Source organism: Rhododendron vialii, chromosome 13a (genome assembly GCF_030253575.1).
Source record: "Rhododendron vialii isolate Sample 1 chromosome 13a, ASM3025357v1".
Taxonomy (NCBI): Eukaryota; Viridiplantae; Streptophyta; class Magnoliopsida; order Ericales; family Ericaceae; genus Rhododendron; species Rhododendron vialii.
The window spans coordinates 22,035,140-22,057,617 of NC_080569.1; the positions used below are offsets into that span (position 1 = coordinate 22,035,140).

The 22,478-nt window shown below is 38.7% G+C and overlaps 1 protein-coding gene and 1 long non-coding RNA gene across 3 annotated transcripts; one reads left to right on the forward strand and one right to left on the reverse strand.

Annotated features, from left to right (window-relative positions):
• Positions 1–1,965: 1,965 nt before the first annotated feature.
• Positions 1,966–4,863, reverse strand: LOC131315247 (uncharacterized). The gene is made up of 3 exons (XR_009196651.1): positions 4,638–4,863; positions 3,115–3,427; positions 1,966–2,494 (listed from the first exon to the last, which is right to left on the reverse strand). It is a non-coding gene; the product is annotated as an uncharacterized LOC131315247 (long non-coding RNA).
• Positions 4,864–6,775: 1,912 nt separating this feature from the next.
• On the forward strand, positions 6,776–21,443 carry LOC131315248 (leucine--tRNA ligase, chloroplastic/mitochondrial). 2 transcript variants are annotated; one of them, XM_058344390.1, is made up of 20 exons: positions 6,776–7,166; positions 8,734–8,878; positions 8,971–9,027; positions 10,057–10,176; positions 10,256–10,360; positions 10,481–10,704; positions 10,790–10,856; positions 10,943–11,097; positions 11,575–11,839; positions 11,999–12,193; positions 12,694–12,773; positions 14,222–14,284; positions 14,427–14,508; positions 15,121–15,198; positions 15,271–15,372; positions 15,575–15,747; positions 15,876–16,053; positions 16,817–16,894; positions 17,266–17,397; positions 21,169–21,443. In XM_058344390.1, exons 1-20 carry the CDS (start codon positions 6,820–6,822, stop codon positions 21,409–21,411), a joined length of 2,889 nt encoding a protein of 962 aa, XP_058200373.1. In that variant the 5' UTR covers positions 6,776–6,819; the 3' UTR covers positions 21,412–21,443. The 2 variants fall into 2 exon arrangements, with proteins under 2 accessions (XP_058200373.1, XP_058200374.1); XM_058344391.1 differs by having other exon boundaries at positions 15,575–15,696.
• Positions 21,444–22,478: the final 1,035 nt, after the last annotated feature.

Below are 22,478 nucleotides of genomic sequence, written 5' to 3' on the forward strand. Positions count from 1 at the left end.
ACGTGTCTGATCACTATTGGCTAGTCAAACTGGCCACATGTCTGATCACGGTTGGCTAGTCAAACGTCTCCTCAGGTCAATGATCAATATTTTGACCAACCCTACATGAAGTTACAATCATCAAGTAACTAGTAAAACAGAACAAAAATGATATTCACACAACAATCCAAACACAATTTCTCACATACATGTGGGCTCCACACACACTACTATGTGTGGGCCCCACATGTATGAGAGGTTATGTGAGTTGTGTTTGAATTGTTGTATGAGTAGCATTGTTGAAAACAGAATCAGCAAAAAAAATTGCAAGTCTGCGACTAGGTTAAGAAAAAAATAATTGTGTGAGAAATACACAAGTAGACGAAGTGCAGTATATATATAATTAATGAAGAATAGAAAAGACAGGCACTCGGTCACTACTCACTAGTGTAGCAAAACCACGTCCTGATCGGGTATTAAAATTACGACTCTCATACCCATTACTATGACATGAAAAATGAGATAATACCTACCTCCAAATGACCAGATCGGATCGAGACTCCATTGATAAGAGTATAATTACATCTCTATTCGAATTGTATATGTATAAGAACAAGCTCCTCCTTTTTCTTTTCCATTCACAAATATATAAGATCAAATACAGCAGTTATGAAAGTTGTTAAAGACATGAGAAAGGTGGCTTTCTTGCTAAATGTCCATCGCTGATAGACCCGCATATTCAGGGATTCGGCGACTGTGCTGCGCAGCTCCGTGTTGCGCAGCCTTGCCGGCATCGGTTTGTCGATCGGAGACGTCCACTGCATAGAGCTCGTCGAGTACTACAAGTGTACGCAAAAATCAACTCGATCAACTATCATTAAGTGACTCATCGGAATACATATAATTTGAAAAAAATGGATTTAGTGGTTTTGATCCAGTTTCGTATCCATTAGGATTCATTTTCTTTCAAGTTATATGTACTTCGATGAGACACTTAACTACATCAAGGCTTTGAAGATTTCTTCTGAAATGTGCTTTTGAATACATAAAGAGGGGAAATGCTCAGGTCGCCATATACTACATCAAGGCTTTGATAAGCCAAAAGCAAAATATTCTTCCAAGATTTCTTCTGAAATGCAATTCAGCAAGCAGTTTATCAGTTTATCGAATTCCAAAGATGTGAATGTTGACAAACCTTGGAAGCGCTCCAACTTGTGGACAAACATCTCTTTTCCTTGCAAAATTCGGAAAGCATATTCATGAATTCGAAAAGCACACTGTTATCTTGTTTGTGGGGAAAAGCTAGATGCAGATCCTCACTGCATAAGAACAAAACATGTTGATGTAGATACCGAGATACAAAAATTATAAACAGACATGGAAAAGTACCTAATACATATAGTAACCAATTTTTCGTCCGAGATTCTGAGGAAAAGTACCTAACCCATTCCAATTGAGCCTGAGCACAACAATTAGACTCCATTTAAATGGACTTATATCATTGTCATTCAAATGAACTAAAAAAAAAATACCAATTTAGATGAACTAAAAAAAAAAAATACCATGGCAGGTGGAGGAATTTTGTGTTTCTTATCCAACTTCAGCAGTTCTAATCCAACTTAACATTTTTTCAATGTTGTGTTTCTCTCTCTGCCACTAAAGGGTCAGTAAAAACAATAAACCCAAGGCCGTGGGCGCACCCTGTGCTCTGATCCATCATAATTACCGATTCCAAAACTTCCCCAAAATCCCACCAATGAATAATTTTGCAGGATCAGATTGCATTTTCCGTATAAAAGCTAAGATCAGTTTTACTCAAATTAAAATAAAAAACAAACTTTTTCTGGCAAATAATTGCAAGACCCATAACTAACATTTTGACAACAACTATTATTTAGATCTTAGGTAGTAAAGAGGTAATAATCATGCCTGCATGCCACAAACAACAATTTGATCTCCTGGGATCTTAGGCAGTAAAGAGGAAATAGTCTGTGGTTCTAGATTGCAATGTCACATAACCTGAACCCCGGGACCTTAAATTAGTGAACGATTCGTGGCCAGGGGTATCGATAACTAAAAGACCTGGGACCTTTAGCTTCGCTTATTTTTGTACCTTTGAAGGAAGAACAAAGGGCATTAAAGTTACAAAGCACTTGAAAGGTTCGTGTTAGAGTATTTTTTTGGCCGATTAGAAATTAGAAAATAACAGGAACTCTACAATTGAACCCATTGCCAAGACTGTCCGTTAACATACTTGAAATGTAAACAAAATTTTAAAATTTGAAAACCTTGTCTAGTTAGTTACAGACCTGGAATGGAGACGGAAACCATCAAAAAGTCGGCACTAACATGATTCTCTCTCAACCATTTGCCTTTCTAATAGAGAAAATGCTCAATAGAAGTAGCACCCAATCTAAGGAGCAAAACACATACCGGTCAGAACACTCTTTCGACTACTTAAGAGTTCATCTAGACCATAGCCACCTTCAGCAATTGTTATTTCCCAAGCATAACCCTGCCACCAAATTACGAAGTTTAGAAGTTAAGGAAACGATGCAATATGAAGCTGGAAAATTGTCCAAACCCGGCAATGATTTTCATCCACGACACTACATTTCTCACGGGCATTTCATCAAACACTTCGTACGCATACCTTAGCTCACTACATTTACAGTAAAAACTAATCAAAGAACTGCTAACATAAACATTGCTCAAATACCCAATTGTGGGAGTTTGGGATCTGTTTCCTCTTTGGGAGATGATCAGCCAAAGCCCAATGGTGCAACTAATATGGTATTAACTTTTGGCCTTTCTTGAGTGAATCAAATTAGAGAATCAAACCTTATTCTATCTAAAGACAATAAATCTGAAACAAATAACGGAATAGCCATTTTAACTTTGTTAGAAGAGTATGCAAAAAAAGTTCATACCCCTCATAGTCCCATGCATATTAACACAAAACCAAAGGCACATCAAATTGTTTCAGACACTTTGTGCGGGAAAAAAAAAATAGTGAGCGAGGAATTTTGCCCTATGTGAAGTCTAAAGACTCGAAACCATACATGTGTGTCTTTCATATTTCGTCGAATACCTAGAATGCAGACTGAGAAAAGTTTGAAGTCTAAGACTCTAAACCTTATGTCTTTAAGCAAGTGTTGAAAACTTTCACGCTGTCCATCATCATATACACGGCTGAAAATCAGTTGCTATAATACACTATATCATCAGGCCTCGGATCACTACGCCAACATTCTTTTCTCGAAGAAACGTAATCTATACATACATATATGCAACAGTAAAATGAAGAACAATGATCAATAGGTAGATGAAAAATGGAGAGTTAAAGTTTATCTTGTTACAGTCTTCTCCAAATCACCATCCAGCATTAATTTCTTTCCCTTGGCTACATAGATGGCCTTCCCTTTCCCTTTAGAAAGTTCCATTGCTCCTGGAACACAAAACGACAGTTAGGGTAAAGTTGTTTTCACCGGAACACAGCCTAAAAAAAAACTCATAGAGGTGAGAACCTAAAAACCAAAGGGAAACGTTTCGATGTTAGAAACCATATGCTCTAATGGGCATTCTATTCAAGATTCCAAGAAGCGCTGGTAATCGGAGTGGCGAAAGAATTGAAATTTCTCCGAAGTGGTTCGAAGAAAAAAGTGAAATTTCACCGATGTGGTTCGAACGGACTCGGCGATCGAATTTTTTCTAGAAGCGCTGGTAATTGGTTCGACACAAACCTATTCGTAAATCAGTTAACTACTTCTACATAGCCAACCCAAGTTAAAAATACCGAAATCAGATAACTACCTCACTGCCTTTTACATTTCTCTTGATTTCTATAAATATAAATAAAGTGTTAACAACTGTTTTTGTGAATTGGGTGCTAAGAGCATCTCCAATCCAATACTCTATTTGAGAGTATCAAAATAGTCTATTTTATTCATAAAGTGATTTTAGAGAAAATTAATATTCATATTTACTCCAACCACAAATTCTCTATTTATTCATAAAGTGATTTTAAAGGAGATCCTCCATATTTTCTCCCATCCTCTAAATATGGAGGATCAAAATCTTATCCTCTCAAATAAAGGGGGCTTGAGAGGATGGGTTGGAGAAGTTCTATATTCTCAAATAGAGGAATAAAGCATGGATTGGAGATGCTCTAAATGGAGTAAAATGGGAGGAGGACATGGCATGGGATTTAAGAGAAAAAGGGGGAGATATCCCCACGAAACAGAATTGACAAAAAAAATGGTCCGGATTCTCTCTGTTCTTTCGTAAGTAGTAATCGAAAAAATTGGTCCGGCAATCAATTGCTACTTAGTAGATCAGAATGGATGATCGAGTTTTAGGTTGATACACAAAAAAATTGGACCGGCAGAAAAAGGCAACCGTTTTGAAATCAAAACATAATTCTCAGTCTATAAACAGCCCACACTCGCACCCACTCAATTCCCACAAACAATAGAGTTTCCACTCAAAACCCATTTCTTTTTGAGAGCATCTTTCCGAGTTAATGGGTTGCTGTCAGTGGTGGTATTTGGTGGGCTGAGCAAGAAACCTATTCCTACAAACTACTTCACTGCCATCTAGCATTTCAACTTTCATTTGGGTAGCATTTTAACAAACACATGGTGGGCAACAAAAAATACCTCTCAAGTTCAAGCTGTCCTCCACAGCTGCTGTAGTGTACAGCTCCAATGGTGGCTGCAACCTCCTTCTTTGCCTCTCAAAGGTAAAGCCTTCCCAGTCAAAAACAATCAAGCGGTCTCTATGCCCGCAATTAAACCACCGACAACGATCGAGGAGGAGTGTTATGGAGGAAGCAAAGTCATTGACGGTGGACGGTAGTTACTCCAGAGAGAGAGAGAGAGAGAGTGTGTGTGTGTGTGTGTGTCCTCAGCTTTGAATTTTGAATTTAAGCAACAGACGGCTGTGAAGAGAACCCGGACAATGACAACAGAACAATAGATGGCATTTTTGCAATTTAGAAAAAAATGATGGAACTTCAATAAAGAGTTGGAAGAATGCCTCTCAATCATTGGATAAAATCAATCACAACCCTTGGATTAACTTGTGTGGAGGCCCACACCATTCTCTTTTATTAGGCAGATGAAAACCCCCCCTTAAAGTTTCAAATTATCGACCATTTTTCGGTTGTGGTTAATTGGTTATAAAACTAGGGAAATGATTTTGCTACTATATTTTTTGTTAACGACAGATGTAATTTTGATGCAAAATTACACTTGCAGAGTGTGACGTTAACAAAAAAAAGAGTGACAAAATTAGCAGCCTAAAACTAATACGATTTTGTATATGTACACAATATCGTCTTCTTTTTATAACTAGTAAGTAGCAATATTTGTATTATACACTACATTTTTTTGTTATTAATGTAAAAATACATGTGATTCGAGCCCCCGCTCGGTACAAATCTCGTGTCCCCCCTAAACTCATCCGATAGATCGGGCTCCATGTACATATGCCCAATTGAGAACGGGCCGGGTCTATTCATTTACCGCCAACTGCAACATTATCTGGTAGTGTACACAATTATTCCAACGAAAAAGATATCCAGACAGATTTCAGATTTGTGCAAACATGCACAGACTTCTTTTAGGCCAATTTTGGGTTCCTAAAAAATGATTGGAGTCACTCATGTTGTTTAAAATACTTTGTTTATGGTCCCTATCGAAAATCAACTGAATAGAATATCGGTAAGGATGTATACGAAACATCCAATTTTGTCCAAGAATTTAGGTTTGAATTCTGGGACAAAGTTGCATGTTTCTTAGACACTCTTACCGATATCCTAATAAGCTGATTTTTGGTAGGGACCATAAACAAAGTATTTTTAAACAAAATGAGCGACTCAAATTATTTTTTTGGAACCTGAAATGGGTCTAAAGGAAGCGGGGGGCTGCTGTGCCTCGTTTGTGGGCCCATCCCGGTCTCGCTCCGATGATCGGAAGCGTTCACTTTGTAGAGCTCGTCGAGTAGAATAATTGTGCAAAAAATCAGCTTAATTGAATATCATTAAGTGCCTGATCAGAGCCCATATAATTCTCGATCCATGGGTTACAATGGATTTGATCAAATGTTTTGAATCCATTCTTTTCAAGATAAAAAGGTTTCGATCAGACACTTAATGACATCCAATTAAGCTGATTTTTTGCATAAGTGATCTACTCGACGAGCTTTACAAAGTGAACGCTTCCGATCATTGGAACGAGACCGGGGTGGGCCCACAAACGGGGCACAGCAGCACGCTGCTCTTGGGGCAGTAGCCCCCCGCTTCCGGGTCTAAAAGAACTGTGCTACACACACAGCAATCTGCGCACAGATTGTGCACAAATTTCGTTGTGGGGCCCACTACGGGTCCCACAAAAATCATTCGAGCCGTTCATTAAATGTAAAATATTTTTTCAAGGGTCCCCATAAAAAATAAGCTCAATCCAATACCTATAGGTACTTCATCCAACCATCTAACTTTTCATTCAGATTTCCGGATAATGAAAAGTTATATGATTGGATCGAGCACCTATAGGTATCAGATTGAGATTATTTTTTGGATTTTTAGGGGCGAACTGAACAGTTTCGCATCTACGAATCCAAAAATAATACTTACCGATATCCGCTGGACCTGATTTTTTACAGGATCTCATAAAATAATATTAAAAAATTTATGAATATTTTTCTTGATTTTTTCCGGAATCCGAAATGGGGCCAAACGCATTTATCCGTGTGGTTCAGTGTAAATTGTATACGCGGATAGCAGGACTGCCAATCCAATCCACTCCAATCCCACTCCCATCACTCAATTCTTTCCCAACAATGAACTTACAAGTACAAACTCGCTCCCAAATCCACGCGACTCCGCATCCTCCGTTCCGGGGCCGGCCGTTTCTCTGCTCCGCCCAGCGGCGCCCGTGTCGAAGGCTCGCTGCCGCCGCAAACGGTGGAGCAAAGTTTGGTCTCCGAGTCTGTGGCAGTTCGAGTAGTAGAGGTGAGGAATTGAGCAAAGTGGAAGAGCAGACGAAGAGGAGGGCGTATCCTTTTCACGAAATTGAGCCGCGGTGGCAGCGGTATTGGGAGGAGAACCACACTTTCCGTACACCCGATGATGATATCGATACGTCTAAACCCAAGTTCTACGTTCTCGACATGTTCCCTTACCCTAGGTTCTCTCTCTCTCTCTCTCTCTCTCTCTCTCTGTGTGTGTGTGTGTGTGTGTGTGTGTGTGTGTGTGTGTAAGAAATTGTTTGTTGATTTAGGCTTGTATACATTATAATGTGGTACGTCTATCAAATAGTGAATTAGATTGCTTGAAAGAAATGCTTTTTGTGTATTTATTTATCTTTATGTAGTCCTTGCTTCAGTGCAACAGTAAGATTTTGAAACTAGTAGTAGCCACAATGCAGTTAATGGTTGGGAAAGGCTACAATAAACACCCCTATTTGGGTGTGTAGGGTGTAAATCGCTTTAGGGCATCTCCAACCCAACATCCTCTATTGCTCCATTTGAGAAGATGAAATTAATATTTTTCAATCAAACAGTGGATTATTGAGAAATTTACTATTCATACAAACTCCAATCACAAACCTCTATATCTCTATATTCATCTCTATTTCAAAAAATTCCTCACTTTTCCTCCAATCATTATTCAATCTCAATCTGCATTTTCTATTCAAAAAGTGGTTTTGGAGGATCCTCAATTTCTCTTTCCCATACTCTATATATGGAGTATCAAATTTTATCCTCCAAAATAGAGGAGGAAATAGAGGATGGGTTGGAGTGGAGATTTGCTCCAAAATAGAGAAATAGAGAAAGAAATGGAGCAATAGAGGATGGGTTAGAGATGCTTAGATCCGTAACATTTTGTATAGAATATCGTGATATTGTGTATGAGGTTCGTGACATTTATGTAAAGATAATGTTTGCATAGAAATTTATAACATTTGCTTAAAAATTCATTATATCAAGATAAATATTCATAAGAATCATAACCTACAAATATTATGAATCTATATTGAAACGTTATGAATTGGTATATGAAAGTTATGAATTCAAGAGGGATGTGATGAATTTTTATGTAAAACAATTTTTATGTAAAACATTATGAATTTAAGGCAATTCAAGGGTGCATACTGTAGACACTCAAATAAGGGTGTATATTGTAGCATTTCCTATTGTGGTTGGAAGAGGAAAAACTATGGGCATAATTGCATAAAGGAATAACAAAAATAGCATTATTTGTTTCTTGGGGTTGTTTGGTGGTACTCCCTTCGTCCCAACTTTATTGTACAGTTTCACTACTCTGGACATCTATTTTTTTTTCCAAATGTATAATGTTTTTCATATGCAACATGGATATTGTTTGATAGATTTTAATTAATTCTTTTAAACAAAGTTTTAAAATCAAAGAACATTTATAGTTTGAAAAATATAAGTAATTAAACATGACATGTGGTTGGAAAATGGACAAGAAATTTAGGACGGAGGGAGTAACAAATAATGTGTATCAAGGTTTTGATAATACGTTTGTTTCGCTATTCTTGTGCAATGGTACGTCATACATAGTAGATGCATGTCGTGAATTAGCACTAGTTTGCATATAAATGGATGTGCACGTAAACGCTGAGAAGTGCTTGGCTTTGAGTAATGTGGACATTATATGTGTAATATGTAGTCCTCGTTTGCTAGTTAGAATCTGTTTACTTGAATGTATGTGAATTCCTTGTTTTGCAGTGGAGCTGGGCTACATGTCGGTCATCCTCTTGGATATACAGCCACAGATATTCTTGCTAGATTGAAACGCATGCAAGGTTTCAATGTTTTGCACCCGATGGGATGGGATGCTTTTGGATTACCTGCTGAGCAATATGCAATTGAGGTTCCTTTGCAATTTACACATGCTTTATGTCTTTGTTCTTTTAACAATGGGTGTTCCCGATCCTAATTTTCTCTATGCCATATGGTTGACAGACAGGAACCCACCCGAAGCTCACAACTTTGAGAAACATTGACCGCTTCCGCTCCCAGGTCATTTTCTCTTTCGCTTCAGTTATTTTATATGGTTGGGAATTATAAATAATTATTTGGGAGGTTCATTTTGTTGAGGCTTCCGTTGAAATTATTATGCTTATGTTCTGTCCCAATACTTGTGGACTAGCTAAAGTCTAGAAATGTATTCATGACATATGGGAGAATTAATCATAAATTAACAAGAAAAAATTTCTTCTAAATTAGCCGAGTTTTTATTTTAAATGGAATCTAAATTGGTTGGGTAATCTAATAGTTCATGACCTATTGGTATGGCTTAACATGAAAAGTAAAGTTTTGCGGTTGGAGGTATGGGCATAATTGTTGAAGTCCTAATTGGTGAAGTCCACGTGGAGCAGATGGATCTTGTCATATGCCTTAGTGGGAAGGTTGGAAATTTGGCATTGCTATTATTGCCTTGACTGAGAGCTTCTTCATGTTCTTCATTGTTTGCCCTAGATACATGTGCACGCATGCTCGTGTTTATGTTTATTTGTAAAGATGTTTTTGAATGTTGATAGAAGATGACTAATATTACAACTTGGTGAACATTTGTTTTGAATAGTGGGAAACATTGCCTACTGCAATTCCGGCCGAAGTTGCAATTTCTTAGCTCCAAGCCTCCAAGCATTTATCTTCTTTTGAATTAATCGGCGTTACGCAGAGCATGATGTAATTGGTTAGGTTGTCCTCACTTGGCTGCTCAATCTGGTCTTTTCAAACCAAAACCTATTCAATCACATGAGTGATTGAGTCGGTTAAAACCATGCGAATCAATCGGCCATTCTAGTAATTAGTAGCTCTTTAAAGTACCCCAACTAAGGGACCCAATAAGCTGTAAAGGATTCTTCCTTTGTCCTAGTTAAGTGGAGAAAGAAGAAAAGTAAGAGGCCAAATCTAACCTAACTGGAAGCAAGCAAAGAAGGCAGAAAACAGGTGGACAAATTTTACGACAATTATATTGCTCCCCTAGCTTTTCCAAATGGTTCTGGTCTTTGTTAAGTTATTGACATCAATATTGCTTTCCAGCTTAAGTCATTAGGCTTCTCATATGACTGGGACCGGGAAATTTCCACAACAGAACCAGAATACTACAAATGGACACAATGGATTTTTCTGCAGCTTTTAAAGAGAGGGCTAGCATACCAGGTCCAGTATTGATTCAAGTTTAGCATTTCTAAGCTTTGTCAATGAAAACCAGATCTGGGATTTGTTAATATTTATTCAGGCTGAAGTGCCCGTCAACTGGTGCCCTGCTCTTGGGACTGTCTTGGCAAATGAAGAGGTGGTCGACGGTGTAAGTGAACGTGGGGGTCATCCTGTAATAAGAAAGGTGATTTGGTTTGGTGCTCTGTTATATTTTACAATGTCTCCAAAACTTTTGATAACTTTCTCTTATTTTTATTTGTGTGAGTGGTTTTATATTTACAGTATCATTGTTGATTACGAGCAGCCGATGCGGCAATGGATTCTCAGGATTACTGCATATGCTGACCGTCTCCTTGATGATCTAGATGATCTTGATTGGCCTGAAAGCATTAAGGAAATGCAAAGGAACTGGATAGGGAGGTCAGAAGGGGCTGAGGTGGACTTCTTTGTTCTTGACACTGATGGACAAAACAGAGACATGAAAATCACTGTGTACACAACCAGGCCGGATACCATATTTGGAGCAACGTAAGCATCTTAGTTTCTGTTATTTTGTTTCATGCCTTTTGGCAATGTTTGAGCTTGTTCATACTGTTTTGCTTTCTCTGTGCAGCTATTTAGTGCTGGCACCCGAGCATTGTTTGTTATCATCTATAGTATCTGAGAGCCAAAGCAAAGATGTATGTACATATGGTTCCTTGTACTATTTTGTCCCAGAGGTCTGTTGGCTCTGGATTATTTAAGGAGTGAATGATTTTATGGGCAGGTGGAGGAATACAAAGAGCTTGCCTCTAGAAAGAGTGACCTTGAGAGGACAGAGCTTCAGAAGGAAAAAACTGGAGTCTTCAGTGGTGGTTACGCAAGAAATCCAGCAAATGGCGAGGCTATCCCTATTTGGATTGCAGACTATGTTTTAGGGAGGTTGGTTCAACCCTTTTCTTTATTCTTCGTATTCGCTCCACCTTCCTAGCAGGGGTTGATGTTTCATGCTTAGTTGCAATGGCCAACTATTCTATTTTGTGTGCATCTTCTGGCCAATTATTACTCCTTCTGTCCCCATTTGTTCGTCCTTTTTCAGCATTCGTCAAAAAGTACTGTGTTGTCGTGAAAACAAATTCAAGACTTTTTTCCACCATTCAAAGGATTCCAATTAGTTCTTCTAGACGAAGTTTTCCAAATCGTCCAAATTAAATTAAATTAGAACATCTAGATGACCTTTTGAGATGTCCTTGATGGTGAAAGTAGTCAAACGAATGGGTACAGAAGAAGTATTACTAACAAAAGTACAAAAAAAATTGGCCAACTATGTGAAAATTTTGGGTGATCCTGAAATTCTTCTTCTTTATGTAGTTTTAAGACTTCAATTGACTGCAACACATGAAGAATATCCTGGTGCAGCTATGGTACAGGAGCAATAATGGCTGTTCCTGCACATGACATTCGCGATCATGAGTTCGCTGGGAAGTTTGATATTCCTATTCGATGGGTTGTGGTGCCAGATGGTGGAGGTTCCGGTAATTCTGAAAGACCTTTCTCAGGTGAGGGTATTTGTGTAAATTCATCAAGTCCAAGGTCAGGGCTGGACATTAATGGCTTTCCTAGCAAAGAAGCTGCTTGCAAAGTCATTGAGTGGGTGGAGAAGACGGGAAACGGGAATAAAAAGGTAACTTTTTGAGATTATCCATCTTATAATCGGAATGCTTTTGTTGAAGCTTTTTTTTAATTTCCCGGGCATGTTGAGAGGGCAGGAGATGGTATTTGGAGTGATTTAGCTTCTACTACGTAATGCAAATGATCTTATGCAAAACTTGTCTTGCTTTAGGTGAATTACAAGTTGAGGGACTGGCTTTTTGCTCGGCAACGCTATTGGGGGGAGCCCATCCCAGTTCTTTTCTTGAAGGACACTGGTGAGGGCGTTCCACTTCCTGAAAGTGAGCTTCCTCTTACCCTTCCTGAGCTGGATGATTTTACTCCCACTGGGACGGGGGAACCACCACTTTCAAAAGCAGTATCATGGGTGTGTTATACCTCCTTCCTTCTCTTGTCCTCTTTCTTATAGTTATAGGTATAACAGATGAATTAATGAATGTTTTGGTGTACTTGGATATGTGAGAGTGCCTATAATTGTCTAAAATCTTTAGCAATTTTGGAGTGAGTTCTTGCTGAGAACAGAAACAAAACAAATGAAGACTCTAAGATTCCAATTCTTCTCTTTTCCGGATTCTATACGGTCACATGGAGGAATAATTGTCTACCACGAATGACTAGGCAAATAACCCTATATGATGTTCTCTCTTGCTGGAATTTTGCATCTGGCCATGCCTATCTTTCACAGTGCTTTTTGCATACCACTTCCAGTATTGACACCTTCTACTCCAAATTGGCCAGCTCGCTGGCTCTTCCTTCTTTTGTTTTCTTCAAGATGTTATAGCTGATGCCTTCTCATAATCTTTATTTTTGAGTTTTCGGTGATTGACTAGTCACTTTTTATTTTAAAGTTGAATAACGGATTTTCAGGTAGATACCAGGGATGCCTTGTCTGGAAAGCCTGCTCTTCGAGAAACAAACACCATGCCACAGTGGGCTGGTTCGTGCTGGTAATATGGTTTGATGTATTTCTAGATTCAATACTTTGTTGTGATAGTAACCAATGGTGCAGTTCTTCTTCTTTTGAAGTTTCTTTGCTTGTTATGAGGGCTGTCCCTTTTCACCTGAATTTCCTTCGCTTTTGACGAACTTTGGACCTTGAAGTACTTTAGGCGGCAAAGAAGATGAATTGAAAGGAAATCATTCAATTTTTTGGGAAGGGAAAATTTTGAGAATGTGTCATGTTTCTTGAACAGCAGTTAGTTGTTTAGCAAGCTATGATCTAAACTAGAGTGCCTAAGCAAAACCAGCACATGTACACCTAGAGTTGATGATTTTTTGCATTGCTTCCGATCGTACGTTGAGGGTCTTGCTTCCATTGAAGGGGGCTGGAGGGCAGGGAAGGAACAAGGTTGGCTATGAGAGGCCAGGCGCCCCCCCCAATTTGGAAAAATCTAAAATTATCTAGTACATTTTTTAAACATATTCTCCTACTTACCATGTCCGGGCCCCCCATTTATTGTCATATAAAAAACATTTTTGTCAAAGGAATTGGAAATTACAATCTACAACCATACTTTTTACATTCACACTCAACCTTGAAATTTCAAAATCTTGTTGCTATTATGGCCACCCCGTATATGAAATTCAGGTTCTGTCCCTGCTGGAGGGTCTCCAAAGAAATGCAGTTTACTCTATGCCTCCTCATGACTCAACACCCTTACCATCATGTTATCCTTCATGACCTCCAAGGATTTTATCACCACATCTGGATGTGGTCTTTGCCTCCTGTAGTTTGGAAAATTAGTTGCATCTACAATTCCCTTTGTTCTCTCTCTGGCATGGGACCCAGGTCAGCTTGCCTTTCCGACCGACCATCCTATGAACAGAAAGCGACTAACTTGCACCACTAACGATCATATTCGGCCTCTGTGAAGAGCTTTGGTTATCGGTCTCTCTCTCTCTCTCTCCCTCACCCACCCACCCACACCCACAAACACAAACACAAAAGCACCTTCGCTGCTCTCACTCACCATGTCTCTGGTGGTTCAGCTCTGGTTAACTGTCAGCAATAATTAATTCCATTGGTCTATTGACCATTTAGTCTCTAATCCATCAGTCTTGACCCTGGTTGTCTTTTGGTTTTCCTTCATTTGTGATTAATTGTTTGTTTGACCATCCATCTAATTCTTCATCTTTAATATGACCTTCATTCATGCTTTTTCTCCCTTCAATTTCCATACAGATTTCCTATATCGTATATTGCAATCGATATCTTCTAAACTTGTCGAGCTTTTCATTGGTCGTTCAAGTTTGACTGACATCAACGGGACATGACTTTTATTTTCTAACTGACAGCAGCATCACAGCTGTTGCACATTAATAAGTTATGCGTACACCTTTGTGCATATAGTGGTGTGCATATTTTGAAGACATCATTTTTTTTACAACTGTGCAGGTACTATCTTCGATTTATGGACCCCAAAAATTCTGAAGCATTGGTTGATAAGATGAAAGAAATGTAAGGCCAACTTTGCGAACACAAAACTTACGGTTTGATCGTATGTAGGTCTCTTACAGTGAGCTGTTATTTATGGAATTTGACTCAAAATGGTGGTTATATGCCGCACAAAAGGTTTTATTTAAGCATTTTCCATGTGCAGGTATTGGAGCCCTGTTGATGTGTATGTTGGTGGTGCTGAACATGCTGTTCTTCACTTACTTTATTCGAGGTTCTGGCACAAGGTACGTGCTCATAAATGTCTTGTGTTGTATGTGATGTTTCTGTTTGGCATCACCCTTTTCCTGCATCAGTCTAGGCAGCATTGAGTTGATTGGGAACACAACTAGTCTAGTAGTAATTTAAAATACGAAATAGTTGATCACATTCTCTTTAAACATAGCATTGTTGTATGCATAGCGAAGTCTTAGGTGGTTGTAATGCTGTTATAGCTGCTTTCAAGAAAAGTCAATTTATAAAAGTTGGAAGCTAGGCCAAGGAGATGCAGAGTCCGTTTGGCCAGAAATGCATGTAGGAAGCACTATGCAGCGGTAGCCTACCAGAAAATTGCTTCTTGTCAAGTTCCCCGTTTTCCCCAAGGCTCAGAAACCTCAGGCTTTATTGTAATTTTGGTTTAGGGTCTCGAAAGACCTTGGGCTGCAACTGTTACTGGGGTAAAGGCAGCCCTGAAATTTCAAACATGTGTCTGCCTTTGATCAGAGGCCGGTTTGTAAATCAAAGCATGGTGCTGTCCAGGGGAGAACTGCGTGTTACTGAATTTGTGGCCTTAGTTCTTTACTTCTTTTATATGTTGATGATGTATATTCTTAAATCTTTCAGATTCAAATTTGCTGCAGGTTCTTTATGACATTGGTGTTGTATCAACCAAAGAACCCTTTAAATGTGTCATAAACCAGGGTATTATTCTTGGGGAGGTAAGTAAAGTTTCTTAAGCACAAAGTAATATTCCTCTATTGCTAGTTCTTAATGTTTAAATTGAATCGCAGGTTCAATACATGGCGTGGAGAGATTCAGATGGGAGTTTTGTATCGGCAGACTTTGTTGATGTGTCGAGAGAGCATCATCAAGAAAGAATATCTGAGGAAAACGTTTGTTTCTGTCCATCTTTATATATTTCTTCTACCATCTTGTTGTGTGTTCTTCTCCCATCTTGTTGTGTGTGTGTTTTTTATATATTTCTTCTCCCATCTTGTTTGTTTAGTAGAGAGATAGCTATTATTTTTAGTACTTATCTTCTTCTTCTTTTGTGTGTGTGTGTTTTGTGGTTTGGATTGTGCTCTCTTTATGTAGGTGATGAAATCTGGTGATTCTTTTGTTCTGAAAGACAATCCTGATATCCGCTTGATTGCTCGGGCTCATAAAATGAGCAAAAGTAGGGGAAATGTTGTGAATCCTGATGATGTCGTTTCTGAGTATGGTGCAGACTCTCTTCGTTTATATGAGATGTTCATGGGCCCACTTAGGTAGCTTTTGGTGAAAATAAGTTTGTTGAAATTGTTACTTATCTTATAACTGGATTTCACCTCTTGAAACTGGACTTTCCAGATGTAGCCCGTCCATGGCCATTTCACTTTGTTATGTGTGGTTGTAGAGACTCAAAAGCTTGGAATACTGGTGGTATTGAGGGTGTTCATCGATTTTTGGGGAGAGTTTGGAGACTGATAGTTGGTTCACCTTTACCTGATGGGACATTTATATATGGAACTATGGCAACTGACGATAAGCCTTCAAGGGAACAACTTTGTTGTCTCCATAAATGTATCAGTAAGGTAATATGTTCTTTTTATGTATTTTTTCAATCACTTTTGTTTTGTGCTTTTTAAGGTATGGCATCGATACAAATTAAAAGGCACCAGAGTTTCTAAACAAATGTCTATTATGTTTATTATAAGTTGTATGTTTTCGAAGAGCGCTGCCACTTTGTACATATTGCCAAAGGTTAGGTCTGTCTCCAATCCTCCCCCGCCCATACCCCCAATGATTGGAGATTACATGAGTTTTGTTGTTGTTGTATGTTTTCGAATTGACGACCGTTTGATGGCTTTGCGTTATTGCTGAAGCTTCACCCTACCTGATACTCATTACTCGACTCTCATCGAAGATATACATGGTTCCAAATTTTTCGTCACCTGACCACCTTGTCTTGCTACTGTATCTTGTAGGGATATATATTATCGTTCTCATCAAATTTGAAAATAATTTGGAGTTGGATATACCTTAGAAAAGATGCAAGTGTCAGTCTTGTCAGATTTGAAAATAATTTGGCTTTGGATTTGCATCATTGCTATACTTAAGATAAGATGCAAGTGCCAGACTCTTCAAGTTAGACAATTATGTTGATTTATACTGTGTTGTTAAATAAAAGGATTTGGGCAAATAATTGAAAGTATGAGAGACATTATTTAAAACGCATAATGAGTGGGGAAAAGATTTAAGAATGTACATATGTCGTCAATGGGGTTTGGGAAATGTTATTAGATTACTTTGACTGCAGTATCAGAATTATGACCAGTTAGTTGGTTTGATTTGTAGGTCACGGAAGAGATTGAAGGGACACGGTTCAACACTGGAATTTCTGCTATGATGGAGTTCATTAATGCAGCATATAAGGTCTGTACACACACACACACACTCTCTCTCTCTCTCTCTCTCTCTCTCTCTCTCTCTCTCTCTCTCTCTATAAATGAGAGGGCTAGTTTTCTGTCTATTTGCTCTTACTCACGCAATATCCTAAAGAAATGTGGAACTCGACTCAACTCTCAGCCTGTTCCCAACCCAAGGAAAAACCAAATAAAACAAAGGAGAAACTAATTAAGGAAGAGAATAAAGAAAACATTGTTAGTATGTGAACTAGTTGCTTATCCATATGTTTCTTTGTTGACATTATGTAAGGACTTGAGATGTACTTTATTTGTCCTTTGATTATATTGCTTTCTTTTTGTGGCAAGTCTTACAATCATGTGCATTTTCATTGTCTTTAGTGGGATAAACTTCCAAGGGCAGCCATCGAGCCATTTGTCCTATTGCTTTCACCATATTCTCCTCACATGGCTGAGGAGCTTTGGTTTCGCTTGGGACATTCAAATTCCTTGGCATATGAGTCTTTTCCAAAGGTACAATTTTACTTTCATGATTATGAACATGTGTACAACTCTTTTTTCATACAGAGAAAAATTCCCCCTTCTCTCTCTCACTCTCTGCTTGTCTGGGTAGAAAACTGGCAATTGAGTAAATTCAAAAGGCTTAAAAGATTACTGCTTTTATTTCCTATTGCTGATAATGAGATGAATGAGATTGTATTCTAAGCTCTTTAAAGCATCTTTAAGTTCTAATTGTGAAGACCGTGTCTTAAACATATCAATCCAAGTGGTATGTTGAGAGTTAACACCTGAATCTCGATAGATCTAGAGTCTTCGAAAAGACTAGAGAATCCTCAAAAAGCCTAGAAGGTTTGAGATTATCCTAGAGTATTCTAGAGTGGTGAACTCTCTAGTTGGAGAATATTCTACCCTATTCTAGAATAGACTAGAATGTTTAATTTTTAGATCTTTCTTAAAGGTTCTAGATTTGGAAAAACCTAGAGAGTTCCAGTTAGTTCTAGAGGATTTTAGAATACTCTAGAAGATTGTAGATGACTCCATTATATGCTAGATTGGTGTGGAGAGTTCTAGAATATTGTGCAGGATTCTAGGAAAATATGAGTCATTGGATCAAGATGATTCTAGCCGTCCATTGAAGAGGTGAATGGTTATAAAAGGGAATGAATGGCTCATTTGGAGATTGCACACTTGGAGTTCACCTAAGAGGGTGCACATGGGAGTACACTAGGTGAGGGCACATGTGGTGTGAACACTGGTGAGAGCACATTTGGAGATGAATGTGCCAAGAGAGCGTCTTGGTTGAGTGCATGGGAGTGTGTTAAGAGCAGGGTTACCACATTTCGCTACCCCCCACCAATCTGCGATATGGAGCGTTCGTTTCCAATCTCGGATCGTATTAACACAGTAGGGTTACCACATTTCGCTACCCCCCACCAATTTGCGATTTGGAACGTTCATACCCAATCGTGGATAGTATGCGATCTGGAACAGCCATGGCAGCGTTCCAATAACGGAGAAAAGAAGGAGAAATGAAGTGCTTAATGGTCAGAAACTTTCCTTTATCGGTGGTCGACGAAACCGATGATCTCTTCTCGCTCGTCGACGGCATCTTCTCTGCGTTTTTTTTGCCCTTCGTGATCGTTCCAAGTCTTCTGACTTATGACTTGACGAGGAAGACTACACTGTTTGAAAAGAATAAACTAAACCCAATGAAACTGTGAGCACAACATGTTTAAGATATTTTGGTCCCGCTAATAATGCGACACCTGTTTCTAGTATATTGATGTGTCCTTTAAATTTGGTTCTACAATGATACACTTTCTACGCCTGATTGGACCCTTTACAATATGCACCACAGCTGAAAATTGGAATCACGTGATTGTGAGTTTACACATAAAAAATGAAAAAGCATTTTGATAAATAATTATTTTTCCTTTGCCCAATTACATAGATATGTATTATTTCTTTTTATACCTATAATTAACAATGTACTATTTATTTTTTTAGGAATCAGTTTGTTTTCAATTAGTTTATTTCAGCATTATCTATAATATTTTAAGACTATTCTATTGTTAATTTATTGGACTTCGTTCTATATTTATGTTACGCAACGTAACCAACTCATCATGTGTTCGGTGAGAAAAATGAAAAAGAAACAAACCTACATATACAAAAAGTACACATACGTAATCTTGTTAAGACGATCCAAAAAAGTGTTTCATGTTCCGATTTAACATATTTCGTTCCATATTTGATCCGAAGCCTACACCTATCGTACCACGTTTAGGAGGGGGTAGCATATTGCATTCCCGTTCCCATTCCTCGTACCACTGCGATCTGCGATCTAGGTAACATTGGTTAGGAGTTGTAATGTGCCTTATATTTGTGTGAGAGAAACCCACGTGGGCGAGTAGTCTGTTGTATGTGAGAAACGTGTACAAAATGTTTGTAAACAACAAAAGTGTATATACTCAACAAGTTATATATTTTTGTGTCATTCTGTACGACTGGATCTTTCATAGAGCACAATGATTGCTGGATACAGAAGTCATGGTAAAGGAAAGATGGCTTTGGAAATGTACAAGAAGTTTCTATTTACTAGCCTTGAGCCGAACCATGTCATTTTCCTATTGGTTCTAAGTGCCTGTAATCATAACAGGCTTGTTAACTAGGGTTTAAATTTGTTCCACTCTATGAGAAATGATTTTCAGGTCAAACCAAAACTTGAGGAACTTTCTTGTATTGTTGACCTTCTGAGACCGGGAAAAGTTGAACACGCATGATTTTACCAAGAAGATGTTCTAGGAGCTGGAAGTAGGTGTTTTAGGCATACTTCTTGATACTTGTCAAATGAGTGGTAATTTAGAACTGGGAATATTATTGCTAGAGACATTGGCATGGCAAAACCTACAGATGCTAGGAGCTACTTGCAAGTAGCATAAAGCTATGCTTCAGTGGAAAGATGGGATGGTGTGAGTGAGGCCTGGGTCCAGATGAGATCTCTTGGCGTCATGAACTACCTGGAACTATTACGACATTCTTAACTCATCACACTTCACATCCCCAACACAAAGACATTGTTCGAGTATTGAAATTCCTTAACAAAGAAATGAGAGATTTTGGAGCTAATTTCAGAATCGACATTCTAAATATACGATAACTTGCAAAAACATTTTACGAGAGAGACGCATGGCTCAATGTGATTATGTTCCTCAAGATGATTGAATGAGTGGATCTTAAGAGAAGTCGCGCTGAAATATTCAATGAGCCAAATGGGTGATAGGGCCCATGGGAAGCATTGTAATACTAATACAGATTTGGAGATTGCACACTTGAAGTGCACCTGGGAGGGTGCACATAGGAGTAGACTGGGTGAGAGCACATGTGGTGTGGACACTTGTGAGAACACATTTGGAGATGTGCAGATTGCACACTTGAAGTGCACCTGGGAGGGTGCACATAGGAGTAGACTGGGTGAGAGCACATGTGGTGTGGACACTTGTGAGAACACATTTGGAGATGTGCTAAGAGTGTCTTGGTTGAGTGCATTGTAGTGTATCACGATTTGGAGTGTGCCTTATATTTGTGTCAGAGAAATCCGCGTGGGCGAGTAGTCTGTTGTCCGTGAGAAAAGTGTACAAAATGTTTGTAAATAATAGAAGATGTATTTATTCGTTGCATTCTGCTGTCTATACTCAACATGTTACATATTTTTGTGCAATTATGTACAACTAGATCTTTCAAACAACTAGTCGTAGAATGCTAGGTTTTGGGGTAAGACTGAACTAACTCGCTCTAGGCTTTTATCTCAAAACAATGCAGTCTTAGTTATTTAGCGCTCCATTATTCTCCATTTGTTTGTCCTTTGTTGGGTATTGCTCCCCTTTAATCACGTCATCAAACTACGTATTTTTGTGAAATAAGTTTCAAGATTGCTTTCACGAATCAAAAGATAACAATCAAATTTGTTGTCTACACGTCTACACTCTTCTATAGTTTTGTGTGTATACTTGTGTTTTTGGCTAGAGTGTTTGCTTGTTATTAGGTTGAAATTCTTAGATCTTTGACCGGATCTTAAGGAAAGGTGTATACATGTATTATGCTGTCAATAAGAGACTCAAATTTTCTGTCAAACATAATTAAATGGTGGAATTTTGCAAGGATATGTGGATCACCCTTTACCCTTTTATTGGCTACTATTATAGTAGGCATCTAATTTGAGTTTGCGACCGTCTATGATTTTGTATTTTCTACACTGTATGCTTACTAAAGTGCAAATTGCAGGCTGATCCTGCTTACCTTAAGGAGTCCACAGTGGTCCTACCAGTTCAGATCAATGGGAAGACACGGGGTACCATTCAAATTGAAGAAGGATGTACAGAAGACGACGCTTTCAAACTGGCTTCAATGGACGAGAAAGTCTCCAAGTATTTAGATGGGAGAACTGTTAGAAAGAGAATTTATGTATCTGGTAAAATTCTAAATGTTATATTGGAGCCCCAAAACGTCAAGGCAGCCATTCAGTAGGGGCTTGTATAATTACATGGCATACCACGCAATATGGCATCTTCCAATGACTTGTTTTTAGAAATCACTTTTCATTCTCTCCTCCCTCCTCCTCCACCCTTGGCACTGCCAAACTCCTCCAGCCACCACCTTCCAATGTCCTTCCCCTGCCTTAGGCCATGATCTCCTCCCTCCGATGATCTCTATGCTTCTTAGGCCATGATCTCCTCCCTCCGATGATCTCTATGCTTCTGGTCATCTGCTCCACCAATCCCAATTTTTCGACCACCGCTCTTTTTTTTTGACATAAAAGAGAACCTCATTTATATAAAGCATGATAATACAAGGAAAAGGGAAACAAGAAATATTCCAACAGTTTTATCACAAATATCACAAATATGAAAGAAAAAAACAAACGCAGCAATAAACTTCCATGGCCAAAGCTATTATTAGACTCCTGTAAGCAAATAACCATTCAACGAGCTTCAATAATTCAACGAGCTTCAATAATTCAACCATCCTCCAATAAGCAAGTAATCATTCAACGAGTCGCAATAACCCAACATTCGATACCAAAGCATTCTCATACCAAATCGCAACCAAAAGCTAAACGGAACGCGCCCATTAAACGACGGCCTAAACAGATGAAGAATACGAGACTAGTGCTTGCGATAGAGAGTGAAATGTGGGTGAGAGTGCCCATGTGCGAAAAACAAAAAACAAAAAAGAAATGACACCACTAAAGGAAGTGCATGAGTGAGGTGAAACATAACCGGTGACTACAACCAACAGACCCGGGAAACAGGAGAAAGGACCGATCGGGACGGGAAGGAGAAAACTTCACTGGGGGGATCGATCGAATCCAACATAGGACAGGAAAAGGACCGATCGGGACGGGAAGGGAAAAACTTTACTAGAGGGACCGATCGGAACCAAAGAGAAGATAGGGAGGACTGATCAGGTCACACACAGCTATTACGCACACATGCAAAAGGTAAGAACCTCAAATCACAACAAAAAATAGAAAATAAAACAAAAGCCGAGGCCCCAAAAATAGACCCAATGGCAGCGGGAATATTGAACTCCAC

What these genes read in the sequence shown, in the direction of transcription:
- LOC131315248 (XM_058344390.1), top strand. Translation starts at nt 6,820, where the DNA reads ATGAACTTACAAGTACAAACTCGCTCCCAAATCCACGCGACTCCGCAT. An exon ending in GACATGTTCCCTTACCCTAG is followed by an intron (nt 7,167 to 8,733) that starts GTTCTCTCTCTC and finishes CTTGTTTTGCAG; the next exon opens with TGGAGCTGGGCTACATGTCG. An exon ending in GTCATCCTGTAATAAGAAAG is followed by an intron (nt 10,361 to 10,480) that starts GTGATTTGGTTT and finishes GATTACGAGCAG; the next exon opens with CCGATGCGGCAATGGATTCT.